This window comes from Dasypus novemcinctus, chromosome 17 (assembly GCF_030445035.2).
Source record: "Dasypus novemcinctus isolate mDasNov1 chromosome 17, mDasNov1.1.hap2, whole genome shotgun sequence".
In the NCBI taxonomy this organism is placed as follows: domain Eukaryota; kingdom Metazoa; phylum Chordata; class Mammalia; order Cingulata; family Dasypodidae; genus Dasypus; species Dasypus novemcinctus.
In genome coordinates, this window is record NC_080689.1 from 58,305,071 (window position 1) to 58,322,321 (window position 17,251).

The 17,251-nt window shown below is 40.2% G+C and overlaps 1 protein-coding gene across 1 annotated transcript in view; it reads left to right on the forward strand.

Moving 5' to 3' along the window:
• ANTXR1 (ANTXR cell adhesion molecule 1) overlaps positions 1-17,251 on the forward strand; it is a 253,844-nt gene that overhangs the window by 26,723 nt on the left and 209,870 nt on the right. The window contains exon 3 of the mRNA XM_004449198.3: positions 3,606-3,677. Coding sequence (XP_004449255.1) covers positions 3,606-3,677 — 72 coding nt within the window. The remainder of the gene's footprint in view (positions 1-3,605; positions 3,678-17,251) is intronic.

The following is a 17,251-nucleotide window of genomic DNA, read 5'->3' on the forward strand; positions in this document are numbered from 1 at the left end:
AGTTTTAGCAGGAAAGTTTTGTGTCCTGGGAACTCCCTCTATCGTGGGCAAACCAGGATATTTGGTCATCTTAGCTATGTGCCCTATCAGAATCCTTTCAATACCACTTACCAACGCAAGGCAATACATAGGCATTTTTGAACATCTTCACTGTAAATATTGTGGGAGTCCTGGGGGAACTACTTTCCAATAAGTACAGATGCCCATTAGTAACGGAAAGGAGGTAATTTCACCCATTGGTATATCACCTCTAAGAGATAACACAACTGTGATAGCTTTCATAGATATGCATGGAACAAACACTATGCATATCTATGAATGCAAATCAACTTTGGTAAAACTGGTCCAATCATTGTAATTCTAACACAACTCCACTCCATGCTGAATAAAATAGCCTCCATAGAATCTTCTAGCCTACATGAGTAACCACGAACTTGTGCTTTGAATAAGGTTCCGTGTCCGAGGTACAGGTTGTTCTCTGGGCCCAGGGTAATGCAAATGTGTTCCCTCCATATTCGGTTACTGGTCTTAATATGTGCTACCTGCCAGATTGAAAGGAAAGGGTAAGGAGGTGTTTTCTCTGTATTGCTGAAAATGGGAAGCTGCAGCAGGAAGCTCACGCAAGATTTATGAATTTAAACACCAGGGGACTGGAAAACAGATGCTGAGAGGAGGGGACTAAAAAGTATGGGGAAAAGAGAGAAACAAACACATGCATGGTATTAAAAATAAAATTCTTCTTAAGAGAACCATAAACTTAGAATTGAAACGAACAGCTTCCCAACCTACCCAAAGAGGCATTCATTAACTCTCAACTTGAATGACTGGTGAGAAACTGAAGCCTTTTGGGGCAAACAGTCCAGTAATTGGACACTACCAGTTTTCAGCAGTTATTTTCTCATGAAACCCAAATGTCCTTTCCTACATTCTCATCCGTTGGTCCTTTGGAATAATGTAAAACAAATCTGCCTCCAGGCACTTGACGGTATCTGCCATGCCTCTGCTTGCTCTTTTCATCTTCTCTTCCCTCTGAAGCAGAGTTGTCTAGTGGAAAAGTCTTTGAAGTTAGGCAGATGTGGGTTTGAATCCAAGCTCCATTGTGGAAAAGTCTTTGAAGTTAGGCAGATGTGGGTTTGAATCCAGGCTCCATTGTGCAACCACTGGTAATTTACTTAGCTTGGCTGAACCTGAGTTTACACATGAGGGTTATAAGAGGAAATGTGTAAACCAATTAGCCTAGTGCATAGCTTAGGATAGGCAGTCGACACCCCCCTTCCCCAGTATCCTCAGCAATCCCAGACCCTTCCCTGTCTTACAATCAAAGAAAGCTAGAGGTGGATGGGAACTAAGAGACCAGTCCCCTAGTTTTATAGAGGAAGAAACTAAGGAACAGATGAGTTGAAATGACTTAATCCAGACCATAAGGCATATTTGCCTGGTTGTCTTCTCTGGCCTTCCATGGAAGAAGGGATCCTCACAAAGTGGGGAACCAAAATTACTGCTATGCAAGCTCCATGAAACAGGAACTGTTTTGTTGACTGCTGCAGCCTGAGTGCATGAACTGTGCCTGCCACATAGTACATGCACAATAAATATTTTTGAATGAACGACTGACTGACTTATTTATTCATTTTCATAAATAGTCTGGACAGCTGGTTCTGCAGTGGGGAAATCCATTCAAAGTCAGTGGCTGATGCCAATACAAATACATCATTTCTAATTTCAGTGGGATCCTTGAAATTTTAGATTCTTCCATTTGTCTTTAATTTCACCCTTCCCGTTTTCCTAATAATGTTTCCAGTTCTCCACCACTTTCTTCACCCTATTGCTTGAGTGCCTACCAACTATTAAGCATCATGCTAAGGGTTCCAAAGTTGAGTCTGATGCATGATAAAGAGTGCAGATTTCATCCTGTAGGCCATTGGAGCCATTGGAGCTTTTATATCAGATAAATGTCAAAACCGGATTTATATTTTAGGAAAATAATTCTGCTGGCAGTGTGAAGAATGAATTGGGGCAAGGAATGATGCTAGGCAAGGATACCAGCCAGGAAATGATTGCAGTGATCAGGCAATTGAGGGCAAGATCCTAAGCTAAGATATGTGAAAAGGGGGCAGGTATGAGAAACATTTTGGGAAGTGGGAAATCTGATGTGGAGCCAGATCAGGTATGGAAAGTTACTGTAGTATGAAGAAATAGGTCAATACTATCAGGATGAACCAGTTGACCACCCAGAGAGAGCTGTTTATGCTTTGGCTCTGATAGTATGTTTAGTGGATGTGGCTCAGAGATAGAGCATCCACCTACCTTATAGGAGGTCCAGGGTTCAGTACCCAGGGCCTCCTGGCCTGTGTGGTGAGCTGGTTGATGTGCAGTGCTGCTGCATGCAAGGAGTGCCATGCCACGCAGGGGTGTCCTCCGCGTAGTGGTGCCCCACGTGCAAGGAATACACCCTGCAAGGAGAACCGCCCTGCGTGAAAAACGCAGCCCAGCCAGGAGTGGCGCCACACACACGGAGAGCTGACAAGCAGCAAGATGATGCAAGAAAAAGAGACACAGATTCCCGGGGCCACCTAACAAGAATGCAAGGAGACACAGAAGAACACACAGCAAATGGACACAGGGAGCAGACAATGGTAGGGGGGAGTGTAGCGGGAGAAGAGGAGAGAAATAAATAAAATAAACCTTAAAAAAAAAAAAAACGCATGATCTACCAAACTTTAAGTTGTAAGTAAAGGAATTAGGTCCAAGGGACAGCATGGATAAATCTTGAAAGTATAAATATTGAGAGAAGTATATTTTAGTGGCTATACTATAGGATATTAATTATGTAAATTTAAGAAAATCTCATCAAACAACCTACAATATATTTTACTATATTTGTAATATATACTATATGTTCTGATATGTGTTATATGTTCTAATATAGTTCTGGTATATACTATATGTTTTAGTGGCTATTTACATATCTAGTAAAATAAACAATAAAAATTTAATGAAAAGTGGGATTACCAAGTGTAATAGATAATCTTGTGACCAATCAGCACATTCGCTCCTTATAGGATAACCTCTTTGGGAAGCCAAGTAAAAAATAAAAATTGATAATGATCTGACCTCCAGAGCAAAGAGAGTTCATTTTAAGATCTTATCGGCTGATGACATCTAACTCCCACAGCCTGAGACACTCTCTTCATTTTAAGGTACACCAGGCTACTGTGGAGACACTGTCAAATTTTGTCTAATCAGGATTCCCCTCTTTAGAGACACCAGGCAGACCACTCCCCTTCTTGGAATACATTTCTTCAGAGAGAGCACAGAGCAGTGGTGGATTTAAGCTTTCTTCCTTATATTCGGCACTCACTGACCAATGGTGTCAAACTAGGAGCAGACTCCAGGAAGACAAAGCAGGTCTTCTCTTTGACCCACAGCTTTAAGTCTGCTGCTGTCTAAATGCTCATAACACCAGCTTTGGAGGCCACCTTTTGGTTAGGTCCTCAGCTCTGGAAGCCGTGATGTGAGGGCAAGAACAGATAGGAAGCCTGGAAGGAAATGCCATTCCACAAAGTCTTTCTATCTTCCCTAACAGAGTTTCTTCTCCTCTCCAGCCCACAGCTAAGAATGTCCTTTATTGTCTTCTCCACTCGAGGAACAACCTTAATGAAGCTCACAGAAGACAGGTAAGGATACCCCCCCATCCTTGTCTTTCAAAAGTCCTGCTCCTCCGAGTAATCTGTGCCTTGGTGTCAGCGATGGCCTATTGGTCATTTTTATCTAATAGTTCCCTCTTGAACTTAAACCTTGAATGTTGCACATTGGCTTCTCTGATGTTTACACTGTGATGACATTTGATAGAATTTCCTGATATTGGTGAAATTTTATAAATGAACAGATTACATGAAGATAGATCTTGTATTTGATTGGCTCAGTCGGCTAACTTGGAGAAAATTTTAGCAAACTTCTGGTGGACTATATTTTCTCTTGTTTAAATTAGATTTATTTTGTGGGTTAAGGTTTCGAAAATGAACTGTGAGAGAGGTAAGAACTTGAAATTGTATCATACGTAATTACCAAAAAAGGGAATAGAAAGGGAGGGCTTATGGTGCCACAAAATAAAAGGAAATTTGAATCAGGTGTGGAAAACCGTTGTTGACATAAAAGGATTAGCTTGGACCTAGCTTAAGAAAAATAGTATTTTTGGTTTCACCATATTTACCTGTAGATGAAAACTACCAATAACAGAGACATGTCATTTATTTGTAGTAGGATGGCATGCTGGGGAGATGGAGAGGACAATTTTCCTGTATTACTAACACTTTCTCCACTTTCTTTTAAAGTGGTAGAGTCCACATAAGAGAAGCACCATGAGGGACATATGTGGGACTCTTGGGAGGCTGCCATGTGGACATGTTGGATAAAGAGAGGAGGAAGGGCAAGTTCAAGGAAGGCAGGAAGCCTTTTTTCAATAACATTTTTCTTATTAGAATTAAGAGTGGAACTAAGAAGATGGAGTAAGATTTTGTGGATTTCGCCCTGACTCACAGCAAATCTTAGTCCCCATTTTTCTCCCATATGTAACAAAAAGGTATCTTCCAGATCATATATCAATTTCCAAATCCTGTTATTCCTTTAGCAGCCTCTGTTATATGAATCCATCTAAATTTGAGATGCACAGAAACCTCATTTTGAAAACAGGGGTTTCTTAGCCCTTAATTGCAGATGAAGAAACTGAGGCCATATCACCTTCCTAAGGATGTGGAGAGGAACCCGGGACTCCACATTCTTTCCACTCTACCTTGCTGCTTTCTGTTAAACAGAGAATCATAAAACCCAAGAGTCCTTCCAAACTGGCCAGAAATTTTAAGAAGCTCTCAGGTGACTGTCTCTAGCCATCTGCAGTATTCCTAGTTATGCTCATTCTTCTTTACATGAGGCCATGCTTTATGCAGAGACGTCTTTTATTTAGAGATGGGGAACTAAGTACAGAAAAAAAAAAATTCCTCCCACCTGTTCTTTCATCCTCCTACAACCCAGCGTATCAAGCTGACTCGCTCACTCCACGCATAAGAGTTTAGCCAAGAGCCCAAGTCCATTCATCACTCGTGGGTATTTTGGATGCTTCTACTCATAACCTCTAGGAAGTGGGGGTGAAGAGAGGAGGGTCAGGAATTTATAATCACTATCAGAAAGCCTCAGCTAGTTGAAATTAGTCATCCTCTGATTCCTTCTTTTCATCTATTTTTTGTGTGTGCCTTAAATTCACTAGTCGTAATTTCCTGTGCCAAAGGAAGACAAAGGTTAGACTCCTTGCTTTGCTGAAAACAGCATTTAATATGGGCTGAACAGGTGCCAAACAACAGCCAGAAATGCCTTGCTCAAAAGACTGTTTGGGGTTTCATGTGGTGACCGCCTGGCCTAACTGCAGGCAAGCTGGCAGAGCACAGCGTGGTTCGCTGACACATCCCAACCTTATCAGCCTATGGAAAAGATGTGGGCAAGTGATCGCTCTCTAAAATATTTTCTCAGGAGACTGGTGAAAAGAAGCAGGCTTTCATATCTTCCAAGCTGGTGCTGTTTCTGAAACATTTGACTTACAGTACCTTAGCTGGGCACAGGGAATTATATATTTTTCCCTACGTCTCATTTGGTCTTCACAATATCCCTGTAAGACACTAAAAGAGACATTATTATACCTATGCAATATTTGAGGAAACTTACAAAGTTTAAAAAAAAAAAAACTTGTCCAAAAACAAGGCATGGATGAGCAGATACTCATTTCAACATGAGCAAAATATTCTGGATAAGTCAAAAGAAATAAATATCAAAGGTGTATTTGCTTCTCCAATTCTTAGGGTCAAAGATGCGTAAGTGAATACCACGTTGGGTAGGTTGAGAAAACAGAATACAAAGTAAATATAGTGTATTGAAATGTAATAAAGGAATTACAATTAGAGTAGTAATACCAATTGTCTTAGTTTGCCAGAGCTGCTATGACAGACACCACACAATGGGTTAGCTTAAACAAAAAACATTTATTGTCTCACAGTTTTGAAAGCCAGAAGTCCAAAATCAAAATGTCAGCAAAGTCATGTTTTCTCCCCCAAATCTTTAGTGTTCTGGGGCTGGCTTGCTACACTTCTTGGAATTCCTCAGCTTGCATCTCTGCCTCTTCTCACATGGGGATCTCTTTCCTTGTAACTGCACTTGCAGCTTCCACCTACCTTCTTCCTGTGGCTTTCTCTGAAGTTCTGGCTTCTCTTTCTAAGACCTTCAGCAATATGGATTAAGACCCACCCTGATTCACTTGGCCACACCTAAATAGAGTCTTCTGAGATTCTATTTGCAAATGAGTCCACACCCTGACTCACCTTAATGTATTCAAAGGTACTATTTGCAAGTGAGTTCATACTCATAGGAACACAGATTAAGATTAAGAACATGTCTTCTATTGGGGTATGTATTAGTCAGCCCCAGGAGTGCTGATGTAAAATATCAGAAATTGGTTGGCTTTTATAAAGGGTGTTTATTTGGGGTAGGAGCTTACAGTTACCAGGCCATAAATCATAAGTTAGTTCCCTCACCAAGTCTTTTACCACATGTTGGAGCAAGATGGCTGCCGACGTCTGCCAGGGTTCAGGCTTCCTGGGTTCCTCTCTTCCCAGTGTTAATTTCTCTCTGGGCTCAGAGCCTCTCGTTTCTTCAGAAGGTCAGCTGTAGACTATTAGGTGAACGGCTTTTTTCTCTTCCTGGGGCCTTCTCTCTTTCCTCACGACCGAGCTCCCGTGTGTGCTTACTTCCTGGGGCTCGAGCTCAAGGCTCCAGCATCAAAACTCCAACTCTGTCCTCTGCCATGTCTTATATCTGCGAGTCCCCACCCACCAAGAGGCAGGAACTCAATGCTCTACCTTTGTGGCCCTATCAGAGCCCTAATCATAATTTAATCTTGCCTAGGTACAAACAAGTTTACAAACATAATCCAATAGCTATTTTTGGAATTCACGGACCATCTCAAACTACTACAGCGTACATGATTCAATCTATCACATCTACTGTTTGTGGGTTTCTTTCATCTGCTAAGCACATCGTCACATGTAATTTCTTAATTATCCTTACTTAACCATTGTTACTTCAGTTTCTGAGGGGAACTCTGTGGTCATTTGAATAATTTTTAAATGTTTCCTCTAACTCTTTCCAAGATTTTTTCTTTATCTTTAGTTTTGAGTAATTTGATTATGTTATATCTAGGCATGGCTTTCTTTGAGTTTATCTTTTTTTGGCTTCACTGAATATGTAAATTTATGTCTTTCACCAAATTTAGCAAGTTTTCAGCCATTATTTTTCAATTTTTTTTTCTGTACCAGTCATTTTTTCCTTCTTTCTGGAACTCCAATGACACAAATGTTAGATCTTAGGATCTTATTCTGCATTTACCAGAAGTTCTGTTTACTTTATTTTCAATCTTCTCTTTGTTCTTCAGGATTAGATAATTTCTATTGCTCTGTCTTCAAGCTTACTGACCCTTTCTTCTGTCATCTCCATGCTGCTGTTGAGCTCATCCACTGATTTTTTTTATATATAGGAGATACTAGATTTTTCAGTTCTTAAATTTCCATTTGATTCTTTTGAAGTTTTTATTTCTCTGCTGAGAACCTCTATCTTTGCTTTCATTTACTTTTACCTCATGGAGCATAGTTATTATAATTGCTTTAAAGTCTTTATCTGATCATTCCAGCATCTCAGGATTGGCACCTCTTGACAGCCTTCTCCCTTAAGAATTGGTCACATTTACTAAGTGCTTTGTAAGTCAAGTAGATTGTATCTTGCACATTTGGAATATTATATTGTTTCTTTTTTATTTCTACCCCTTCCTCCCCATAGTCTGCTCTCTGTGCCCACACACTGTGTGTTCTTTTGTGTCTGTGGTACTCTCATTAGGTGGCTCCAAGAGCCCATCCTGGGACCTTCCGGAGTGGGAGAGAGGCTATCATTTTCTTGCATCACTTCAGCTCCCTAGTTCATTGCATCTCATATTGTCTCTTCTCTATGTTTCTTTTTGTTGTGTCATCTTGCTGCATAAGTTCTCCATGTGGGTGGCACCACTCCTGGGTGGGCTGCGCTTCCTGCGTGGGGAGGCACTTCTTGCGCAGGGGCCATTCCTGCGCTGGGCAGCACTCCTACGCGGGGGCACCCCTGTGTGTGGTGGCACTCCTTGCACGTGGCAGCACTGCACATGGGCCAGCTTGCCACACGGGCCAGGTGGCCCTGGGTATTGAACCCTTGGACCTCCTATATGGAAGGTCTATCCATTGAGCCACATCCACTTCCTTTATATTGTTTAGATTCTGGATGGTGTTCAGATCCTCTGAAGAATGTTCATTTACTTTTCTTTGTTTGCTTTGGTAGTAATCACTCTGGTGGTTCAGACCACAAGTTCTATCTCTTCTTCTATGGGTGGAAGTTTCAATGTCAGTTCATTTTTTCAAAATCTTTACTAATCTGCTCTGTGTGTGTTCTGTACATGTGCAGCTCAGGCATGAACCTGTGCTTTATACAGCTTCACACACAGAATTAGAAGATCCCCTTCTCCAACTCTCTTCTTCTTCAGGATTACCCACACACCTACCTCTCTGTCTCACAGAGACTCCTTATCCAGATCTTCTAGCAAGGAAAATGGAAGTTCTATTAGAGTTTTAACCACCCACACTGCTGCCATGCGCTTTTCCACTGAGTCAAACCTGGGACTAATAAAAGAAATAAAAATGGGGAATCCCGTCACTTTCTTTAAACCACAGGGACCCCTTTTCTCAGTTCCTCTAGCCAGAGATATGAGGGTTTTGTTGGAATTTTAGGTGGCACCCCAGGCCACTGCCATGTGATTAGGACCCACCCTCAGGTTAAATCATGAGAGAAAAGGGGGCAGAAAAAAAAACGCCTAGAAACTCATACTTGCATTGGCCACTTCTTCAGGTTTTCTCTCCCTCCCCCTTTCATCCACCTGCATTGTTTACTTCTCAGGGTCTTCAGATAGTTGCTTTTTTGTTTTTCCTGTTTTCAGTTGTAATCAGCAGGAGACATAGGCAGGAGCAACCTTACTCCATCTCGGCTGCTGTAACTTCAATTTTATAGATAAGGACACTGAGGTTCAGAGAGTTTAGATAATTTGCTAAGGTCAACTTACTAGTAAATGGCAGAACCAGTGATCTGATTCTGGATTCTGTCCAACTCATGTGGTTTGCATTATGTCATATTGGTATTCCAAGATTTCCTGGCCTCATCAGTTTTCAAAACAGTTAACAAATTGTAACACATTTTATAGGTCACTTCATTAACATATTAGAGTATCTAATGCTAATTTAAGTACTATTTGAATAAGAATATTTTAGAGTCAGCTACTGCATATGGTTCCCTGCAAAATCTATGGATGGTCTTGTTCCTGAGCATAATTGAAATACTGAAATGTTTCATCATTTGGAAATGAGATCATGTCAAGGAAGTCCAACTATTCTGTTAATTTAAAAAATAAGGAATAGATGTTCAGTGTAATCAAATGCATTTTTGGCAACCATTGAGAAGGTCATTTTTTTTTCTTCAACCTACTAATAAAGTGATGCATTAAAATATTTGGATCATCCTTGTATTTCTGGTTATGTTATACTTGGTCATGATATATTATTTAAAACTAAATTGTATTTTCTGTATTTTATTCATAAATTTAGCATCAGTATTCATAGCTGCAGTTAGGCTGTCATTGTCCTTTTAATAACCACCTTTATTTAGAGTACTTTTTATTTTGTTTTCTTTACATTTAAATCATTGCTTCTACAATTTATTCTGATGTTAGATATAAGGTCAAAATCCAACTCTTTTTTTTTTTCTCTCCCCAAGAGGTTAGCCAGCTTTTCTAACACATTTGCTGACTAATTCTTTTAGCATCAACTTGAAAAATTTAACTTTAGCAGACTTGGTTCATTGCTGGGCTTTTTATCTTATTGCACTGTTTTATCTGTGTGTTCCTACACTAGAACCACACAGTTTTATTTAATTTTAACATCTGGAGGACCTTCTAATCTTGGGTAGAAGTCTCTTTGGTTTTTAGGTTTTTATCCATGTGCATTTTAAACAATACTTTTATGTTCCAATATACTCTTGGAGATTTTTACCCTTTGGGATTTCATTTGAATTGTACAGGATAACCAAAGCAACAGTGTCTTTAGAGAAGCAAGAATTAAATGATAGCTATTGATTCTCCTAACTGATAATACTGGATAAATATTGGCATTATGTTTCATAAGTATATCAACAACAATGATTTAAAATTGCTGTAAGATTGGCGATTTTAGGGAATGTATGGAACACACCCTTTTCAGGACTTAAAAGTTTTTATTTATTTATTTTTTTAATTTCTCAGTTGACTGAGACCTTTTTTTGAGAAAAAATTTCCTGCAGGATATGTGACTATTAAGCTAAGTCCCTAATTATCTGTTCTTTCCTTTCTATTTACCTCCAGGTGATTATTCTCATTGAATATACAGCTCTTACAACTTGGCAGTTTTTTCCCCCTAAATTTACTAGAGAAAGAGATACATTGTCATCTTGTATATATTAGAGAAAGGACAGATGGCTATTTAATACATATTTCCTCTATGGGTAGCCCATTTTCTACTCCTGGAATCTTGGGGGATTTTTATTAATTATCTTTGAAATTTAAAAAAGTCAACAGAAAATATATAGGTGTGGGTCCTTTATTAGTTTTATATAGTACTTAGTCATTCCATCTGAAGACTTAATAAACTTCTTCAGCTTAAGAACATTTTCTTCTGTTATTTCCTTGATAATTATTTTTCTTCTGTCTGTTCATTGGATTCTTTAATCTATCCATCTCTTCTATACTTTAAGTATAATTTTTTAATCTCTCTAGTTTTTTTCCTCAAGCTCTGGGAGAATGTTTCAATCTAGCCCTGTAATTTGCAATTCAAGTTGCTTGTTTTTATTTTTGTTTCTGCAGTAGCTAGCTCACTGTTCACTGCTTCCAATACATTTATCAACTGACAAAATAATATATATCAGCCCTATGAATACTTTCCTGTTCCTGAAATTTGCCTTTTTTTTTTTTTGCCATGCCCTGCTGTTGTTTTAGATAGGAAATGCCTTGAATTTCATAGCAAATAGGAATTAGAATTGTCACGTGTATGCCCTTGTTTCTTATATGAGTTTGTTTCAAAGGGGAGTATGTTCTCAAATTCCTCAAATTGAGTATAGTGACTTTAAAAAAGGAACAATTAGGTTTTTCAATCCTGGGATATGGGCGAGTTCTGGTAGAGATCAGGTAGGTCTTATTGAAAATGTTAAGATCCCAGGCTGAAGAAGATGGGAACATTTAGACCGCATACTTTTTTTCGTGGGCGGGCTGGAGACCCAGTAGTCTTTCCAAGGAAAGGAGGAAACTGAAGCCAAAGGAAGATGGCCAGGTCCAGGAAGGGCCAGGTCCAGCCCTTTCTTCTCATGGGCTCTTGGGTGCTTCCTGTATTCTAATCTCAGCAGCGCCCTTTGTCGCAGAAATTCTTCGGGCATATGTGTGGCATCCTTCCCTATTTTCCAGCAGTGAAAACCATTTTCCCCTATTGCAGTAGTTTAGCTATTTCTAGAGTAATTTGGAAAGGGGAGGGAGGATTAAAATGTACAGGCCTGTACAGTCTTTGACTGGAAATTTCACCTTTCTTCCAAACTTTGCATGGTTAAAAAACAAAACACAAAACAATTATGGGTTAAAGAATTATTTTATCTTATCCAGCCCACTGGCCTCACTTTACTGCTTGAGGAAAACCACTCCCAGACAGATGGAATCATTTGCCCAAATTCGTACATGTAATCAGTGGCAGGACAATTTTTTTTTTAAAAGTCACAAAGTTAAAATTTTTAATCCAGTGATTTTTCTACTACATTACAGAGCCTGCCCAGGACACAGTGCTTATGCCTGCATGCTGATGTCTTTTGTTTCTTATCTTTGGAATATTCAGATGGAAGCAGCCACTATGTCTATGTGTGTGCATGCATGTACGTATGTGTATGGAGGGGTGTGTGTCTGTGTGATATTTTATTAAGGGCTTATTACGTGCCAATAACCTAGAATACTTTCCTCATCCATGAAAAGGGAAAATAATAGTACCTACCTTTCAGGGTTTTTATGAGAATTACATTATTTGTTTATATGTATTATATGGCCCCATTGTCCCTGCTCTTAACCACAATCGTATAGGAGTTCTCATGATTTTACTACTGTATACAGTTTTAAATTTAAAACAAGTCCAAGCATATACAATTCACCACCCCAAAACAAGAAAATCATTTCCTGAAAGCATATGCCCTGTACACATTTCATCTTAATGGTCTTTTGAGAATTTCAGCTTAAATGGACACCTCATACCTTTTGGCGGGGGGGGCGGAAAGTAAAGAGAAGCATCAGCATTTTACAGATGGGGTTAAGAGGTTAGGATCTTGCTCGCGGCTTAAGGACTTGGCGTGAAAGCCAAGGATACTTGGCTCAAGACTGCTAAGTGGAAACCAAGAGACCACATATCTTATACCCATCGCAGTCATTCTTTGGGTTTGGTTGAGAGTGTGGTTTTGCCATTAGTGTCACAGGGAAAAATGACATATTCTGAACACATTGCTTGATTCCTGGAGCAGAATGATTATAGGCTGTCTTACCAAGAGAAATAGTCCTAAAAGACTTTTCTAAATTTAAAAATAACGAGAGAGGAAAAAGAGGCTTCAGATATTTCGTGCTTGAAAGAATCTGGATTTGTTCCGTTGTGAGATAATATTCATTTGGATGCGAAAGGATTTATGTGGCAAAATTAAGAAAAAGAGAAGGAGGCACTTATTCTCTCATGCTGTTGATTGTGAGATAATATCACATGGCCTGAGTCCATGGGAAAGTTTCTTAACTCCGTGCCTCTGTTTTTTTATACGTAGAATGAGTATATTGATGGTCCCTACCTCACCAAATTGTCGAGGGGATTAACAGTGCCAGGCACACAGGCGGTGCATAGTAAACATTAGCTGCTCCAGCTGTGGTGGTGGTTGTTGGGGTTCTCACAAACAGGTAAGGGATCACCCAAACTCCTCCTGGACGAGCCCTCTTCAGATCATTGCAGGGTATCCGCAGCAATTCAGAGTGTGTGCGCAACTCACCCTGACTCACATCCTTCCCTGACGTTTGTCATTTGGCCAGTCTGTCTCTATAGGGAGGGATAATGAGCAGAAAATACTGCTTCAGCATGAGACCAAATAAAAATTATTGTTTCCTTTGTCTAATGGTTGTAGCCAGACTTCTTCCAGGCAGTGCCTGCGGAGGAGATTTGTCTAAGGACTCCCCATGTTGAGTCAAAATGGTGATTGAAAAGAGCCCAGCTTGGAGCGATTCAGCAGTTCTTGGAACAGACTGATCAGGGAAAGAAGTATGGTCCTTGCTTCTCAGACTCTTCCTGTGGAGGAGCCGTGCTAGTAGAAGAAAGTAAATGGGTATCCCTCGCGTTCTAGAGTGTAGCTTGAAGTAGCTCGTTGAAAGCAAGAAATTTCTTCATCTTCACTGCATGTGTACTTTTTTAGTATAATATAGCAATATATATCAATAATTTCAATAATATGTGTATGTGTGTGTATATATATGTATCTATAATCTATAATCTCGAAATCTTAGTATTAGCTCCCAACTCTTTGAAGATAATTTATCAATGTTTGATTTTGTATAAAAATCCTGTTGAGGTCTTTCTAAAAATTTGGAGTACATTTTATGCTCCAGAAAAATAAATATATCCAGTGTCTTTGTATACATCCTGTATACTGTCATATACTAAGTTTGGGAACCACAGACAGAACTGAGAGAATTCAGACTTTGTTTCCAAGCCCAGTCTGGGTTCTAACCCTGCCTCTATCACCCTGTGGTCTTGGCCACGTTGCCTTTCTCTGAATGTTTTCTCATGTGTGAAACAGAGATGATAATCCCTATGATAAGGTGTTGTTGTGAGGCTTTTGTGATTTATGGAAAGTGCCCAGCAGAGCCCCTGGCACATCTTAGATACACTGGAAATGTTACTTCCCTTCCTCACTTACTAGTCCTCATGTGACAAATACAGATAAAGGAGAAAACCTGACAGAGCAGTGTCCAAAAACATTCTTTTATTTTTTTTTAAGTTTTATTTTTTATTTCTTTCTCTACCCTTCCCTGCACCCTCCCCAGTTGTCTGCTCTCTGTGTCCATTCACTGTGTGTTCTTCTTGTTCGCTTGTATTCTTGTCAGCAGCACCTGGAATCTGTTTCTTTTTGTTGCGTCATCCTGCTGCATCAGCTCTCCGTGTGTGCGGTACCATTGCTGGGTAGGCTGCACTTTTTTTGCGCTGGGCAGCTCTCCTTACGGGGCGCACTCCTTGCACATGGGGCTCCCCTACGTGGGGGACACCCCTGCGTGGCACGGCACTCTTTGCGTGCATCAGCACTGCACATGGGCCAGCTCACCACATGGGTCAGGAGGCCCTGGGTTTGAACCCTGGACCTCCCATGTGGTAGGCGGACTCCCTATCCATTGGGCCAAATCTGCTTCCCCAAAAACATTCTTGTTATCTGCAAGAAGATAGCAAGGCAAATTTCAGAAGTACAGAATCAAAGAATGGTGAAGTTCTCCTCTCAGAATTAGACAGCAAAAACCAGCAAATTTTCCATAGTCCAACACAAACAATCCTAGTATTGGTCAGCATTTATCAGGAAGCTCCACAACGTGATACCCCTGTGCACACTCACCCTTTCCTTTCCCTCCCTCCCCAGGGATAACCACTATCTTAAATTTGGGGGTTATCGTTCTAATAGATGTCGTTTCATTTAATGCATGCATAAACAATATATCTTTCACATTCAATTTATAAGTGGTCATATCATATGTATTTTTCTTTTACTTGCTTTTCATAATTAACCTTATATTTTTTAGATTTTTCCTTGTAGATACACGTAACTGAAGTTGGTTCATGCTGTTACCTACTTTTCTGTTGCATTGTAGTCTTGTCGTAATGTACCACCATTCACTTATCTGTTCTCTTGTTGATGGACAATTAGTTTGTCTCTAGTTTTTGCTGTTACAAACTAAGCTATAATGAACATTTTTGTACTTGTCTTCTGGGGGACAGAAGCAGAATTTTTCTATGACATGTTGCTAGTTTTTAAGGTATGTAAATCTGAAACTTCATTAGGTATTGCTTAAATTCAGGGATTCTTAACAAGGGGTCCATGAGCTCAAATTGAAATGCAAAAAAAACATTATTCTTATGGGGACATGTTGGTGTGGGTGTGATATATTTATTAAACAATACACAGTATAGTGTGGACTTAGTAAGGGGTCCATGGTTTTCACCTAACTGGCAAAGGGGTCCGTTGACCAAAAAAGATTAAGAACAAATTAAGCCTTAATCATTCTCCAAAGAGACTGTACCAATTCACATTTGCACCAGTGATTTATGAGAATGCTTGTTGCCCCACATCCTCCCAAAATCTTGATATCATCCTCCAATTCCTTCTCAAACAAATGGTACCTGCATACAACTTGTGAAATGTCCCTCTTTGCTACAGAGAGGGACAGGAAAGTCCTCTCTGTAAAGAACTGTAGCCTACACCAGGCTACACTAAAGAGATGTGGTCTGACCAAAACAAAAGACCCTTGCCTGTCCTCCACCCTAAGGGTGTCCACTCCCACCTTCCATTTGAGAAGGTGTGACTGGCCTCCACAGGTCTCTGCTGCACAAGACTTGGCAGAGCCCCGCTTTGTCCTTGTGCCCCTCCAAATACTCACTGTGGTCAGCAGTTCTGAGATCAGGTACATCAGCCTGACCATTCCAGATGCCTCCAGGAAAGCCCCTGTCCCCACTGAACAAAGAGGAGCATGGAAGTGAAGGTTCAAGGGAGGAAGCTGCACAGCCCACTTTACACCAATGCCACCTCAGCTAAGGAAGAAGCTTAGTAGTGGGCAAGGTCTTCAAGGGTACTGGTTTCAAAAGCCAGGAATGAGATTACATGGTGAAAACCACTGCACAAATGAGAAACCAACAGAAATGGAGCTGTGTAAAGAGGACTTTTTTGGGGTAAATTCTTCGCATTGCCTTGAGAGTAAAGCATCTCTCCTTTCCTTTACACCTGTCTGGGTTGCAACTTTGGGAATTCCTTCATGGGCTCCTCTTTGCAGACTCATTCCTGGCTTGCTCTCCCACGCGTGACATCATGGACTCTCCTATCTGCCAATTGTGGCTTCCCCAGTTCCCCGCACATACCAAGGCTCTGTTTCTGCCCAGTCTTTGGTTCCCACATAAAATCAAATGTTGTATTTGAGGCTTGAAAAGACCCAATAGATGTTATAGTTCACACCTTCATTTTGTATTTGGAGGAACTTAAGTTCAGAGACTATTTCCCTTCTCAGGTATAGGTGGAGAAAGGATAGTTTTTTTTGACTATAGCAAGAGAGCTAGGGTTCAGGGAGGTTAGCTCACATGCCTCACAAGTGGTAGAACTAGAATTCAATGCCAAATCCATTTTCCTCCAAAGTCCATCTCTTTTGAATGGCATCCGAGGCCATGGGAATGAAGAATTGCCTTGTAAAATGGCATGGGTGTGAGAGTTGGGGGGTCTGCGTGAGTTTGGGGACACTCTAATCTTTAGAGTTCTTGAAGAGAAAGAGAAACCTAACCCAATATATGAGAAAAAAAAAATTAGTGCGGTGGAATGGTAGAATGGAAATCAAGAGAAGAAATCATTTTTAAAATGAGGGAGAAGTCGGCTATGTCTAATGCTGCTTAGAGGTTGAGTAATAGGAAGCCACAGAAGTGACCAGTGGATTGGCTACATGGAGATCGCCTGGGACCTCAACAAAAGCAGTTTCAGCAGAATTGTGGAGACAAAAGTCAAACCAGAATGGTTAAAAAGTGGGGGCTTCTCTCAAGAAACAAATAAACAAAAAACAAACTTAAGAAACCTGAAATCAGGAGAACTTGTAACAAAGGCACAAAGTTCATCTTTGAGAAAATATTTAAACCATAAAAACACTATTGGTGAGGACAGAAAGAGAAAGGAGGCGTGGCAAATGACTTGACAATGTGGAAAAAAGTAATACTTAATCCTGCAGTAGAAGATACTGAAGAGGAACAAACTGTGTAGCCTCATAGAAACCTGAGACGCTTAAATCTTAACTATCAATTACCACAAAAAAGCAGAGAGA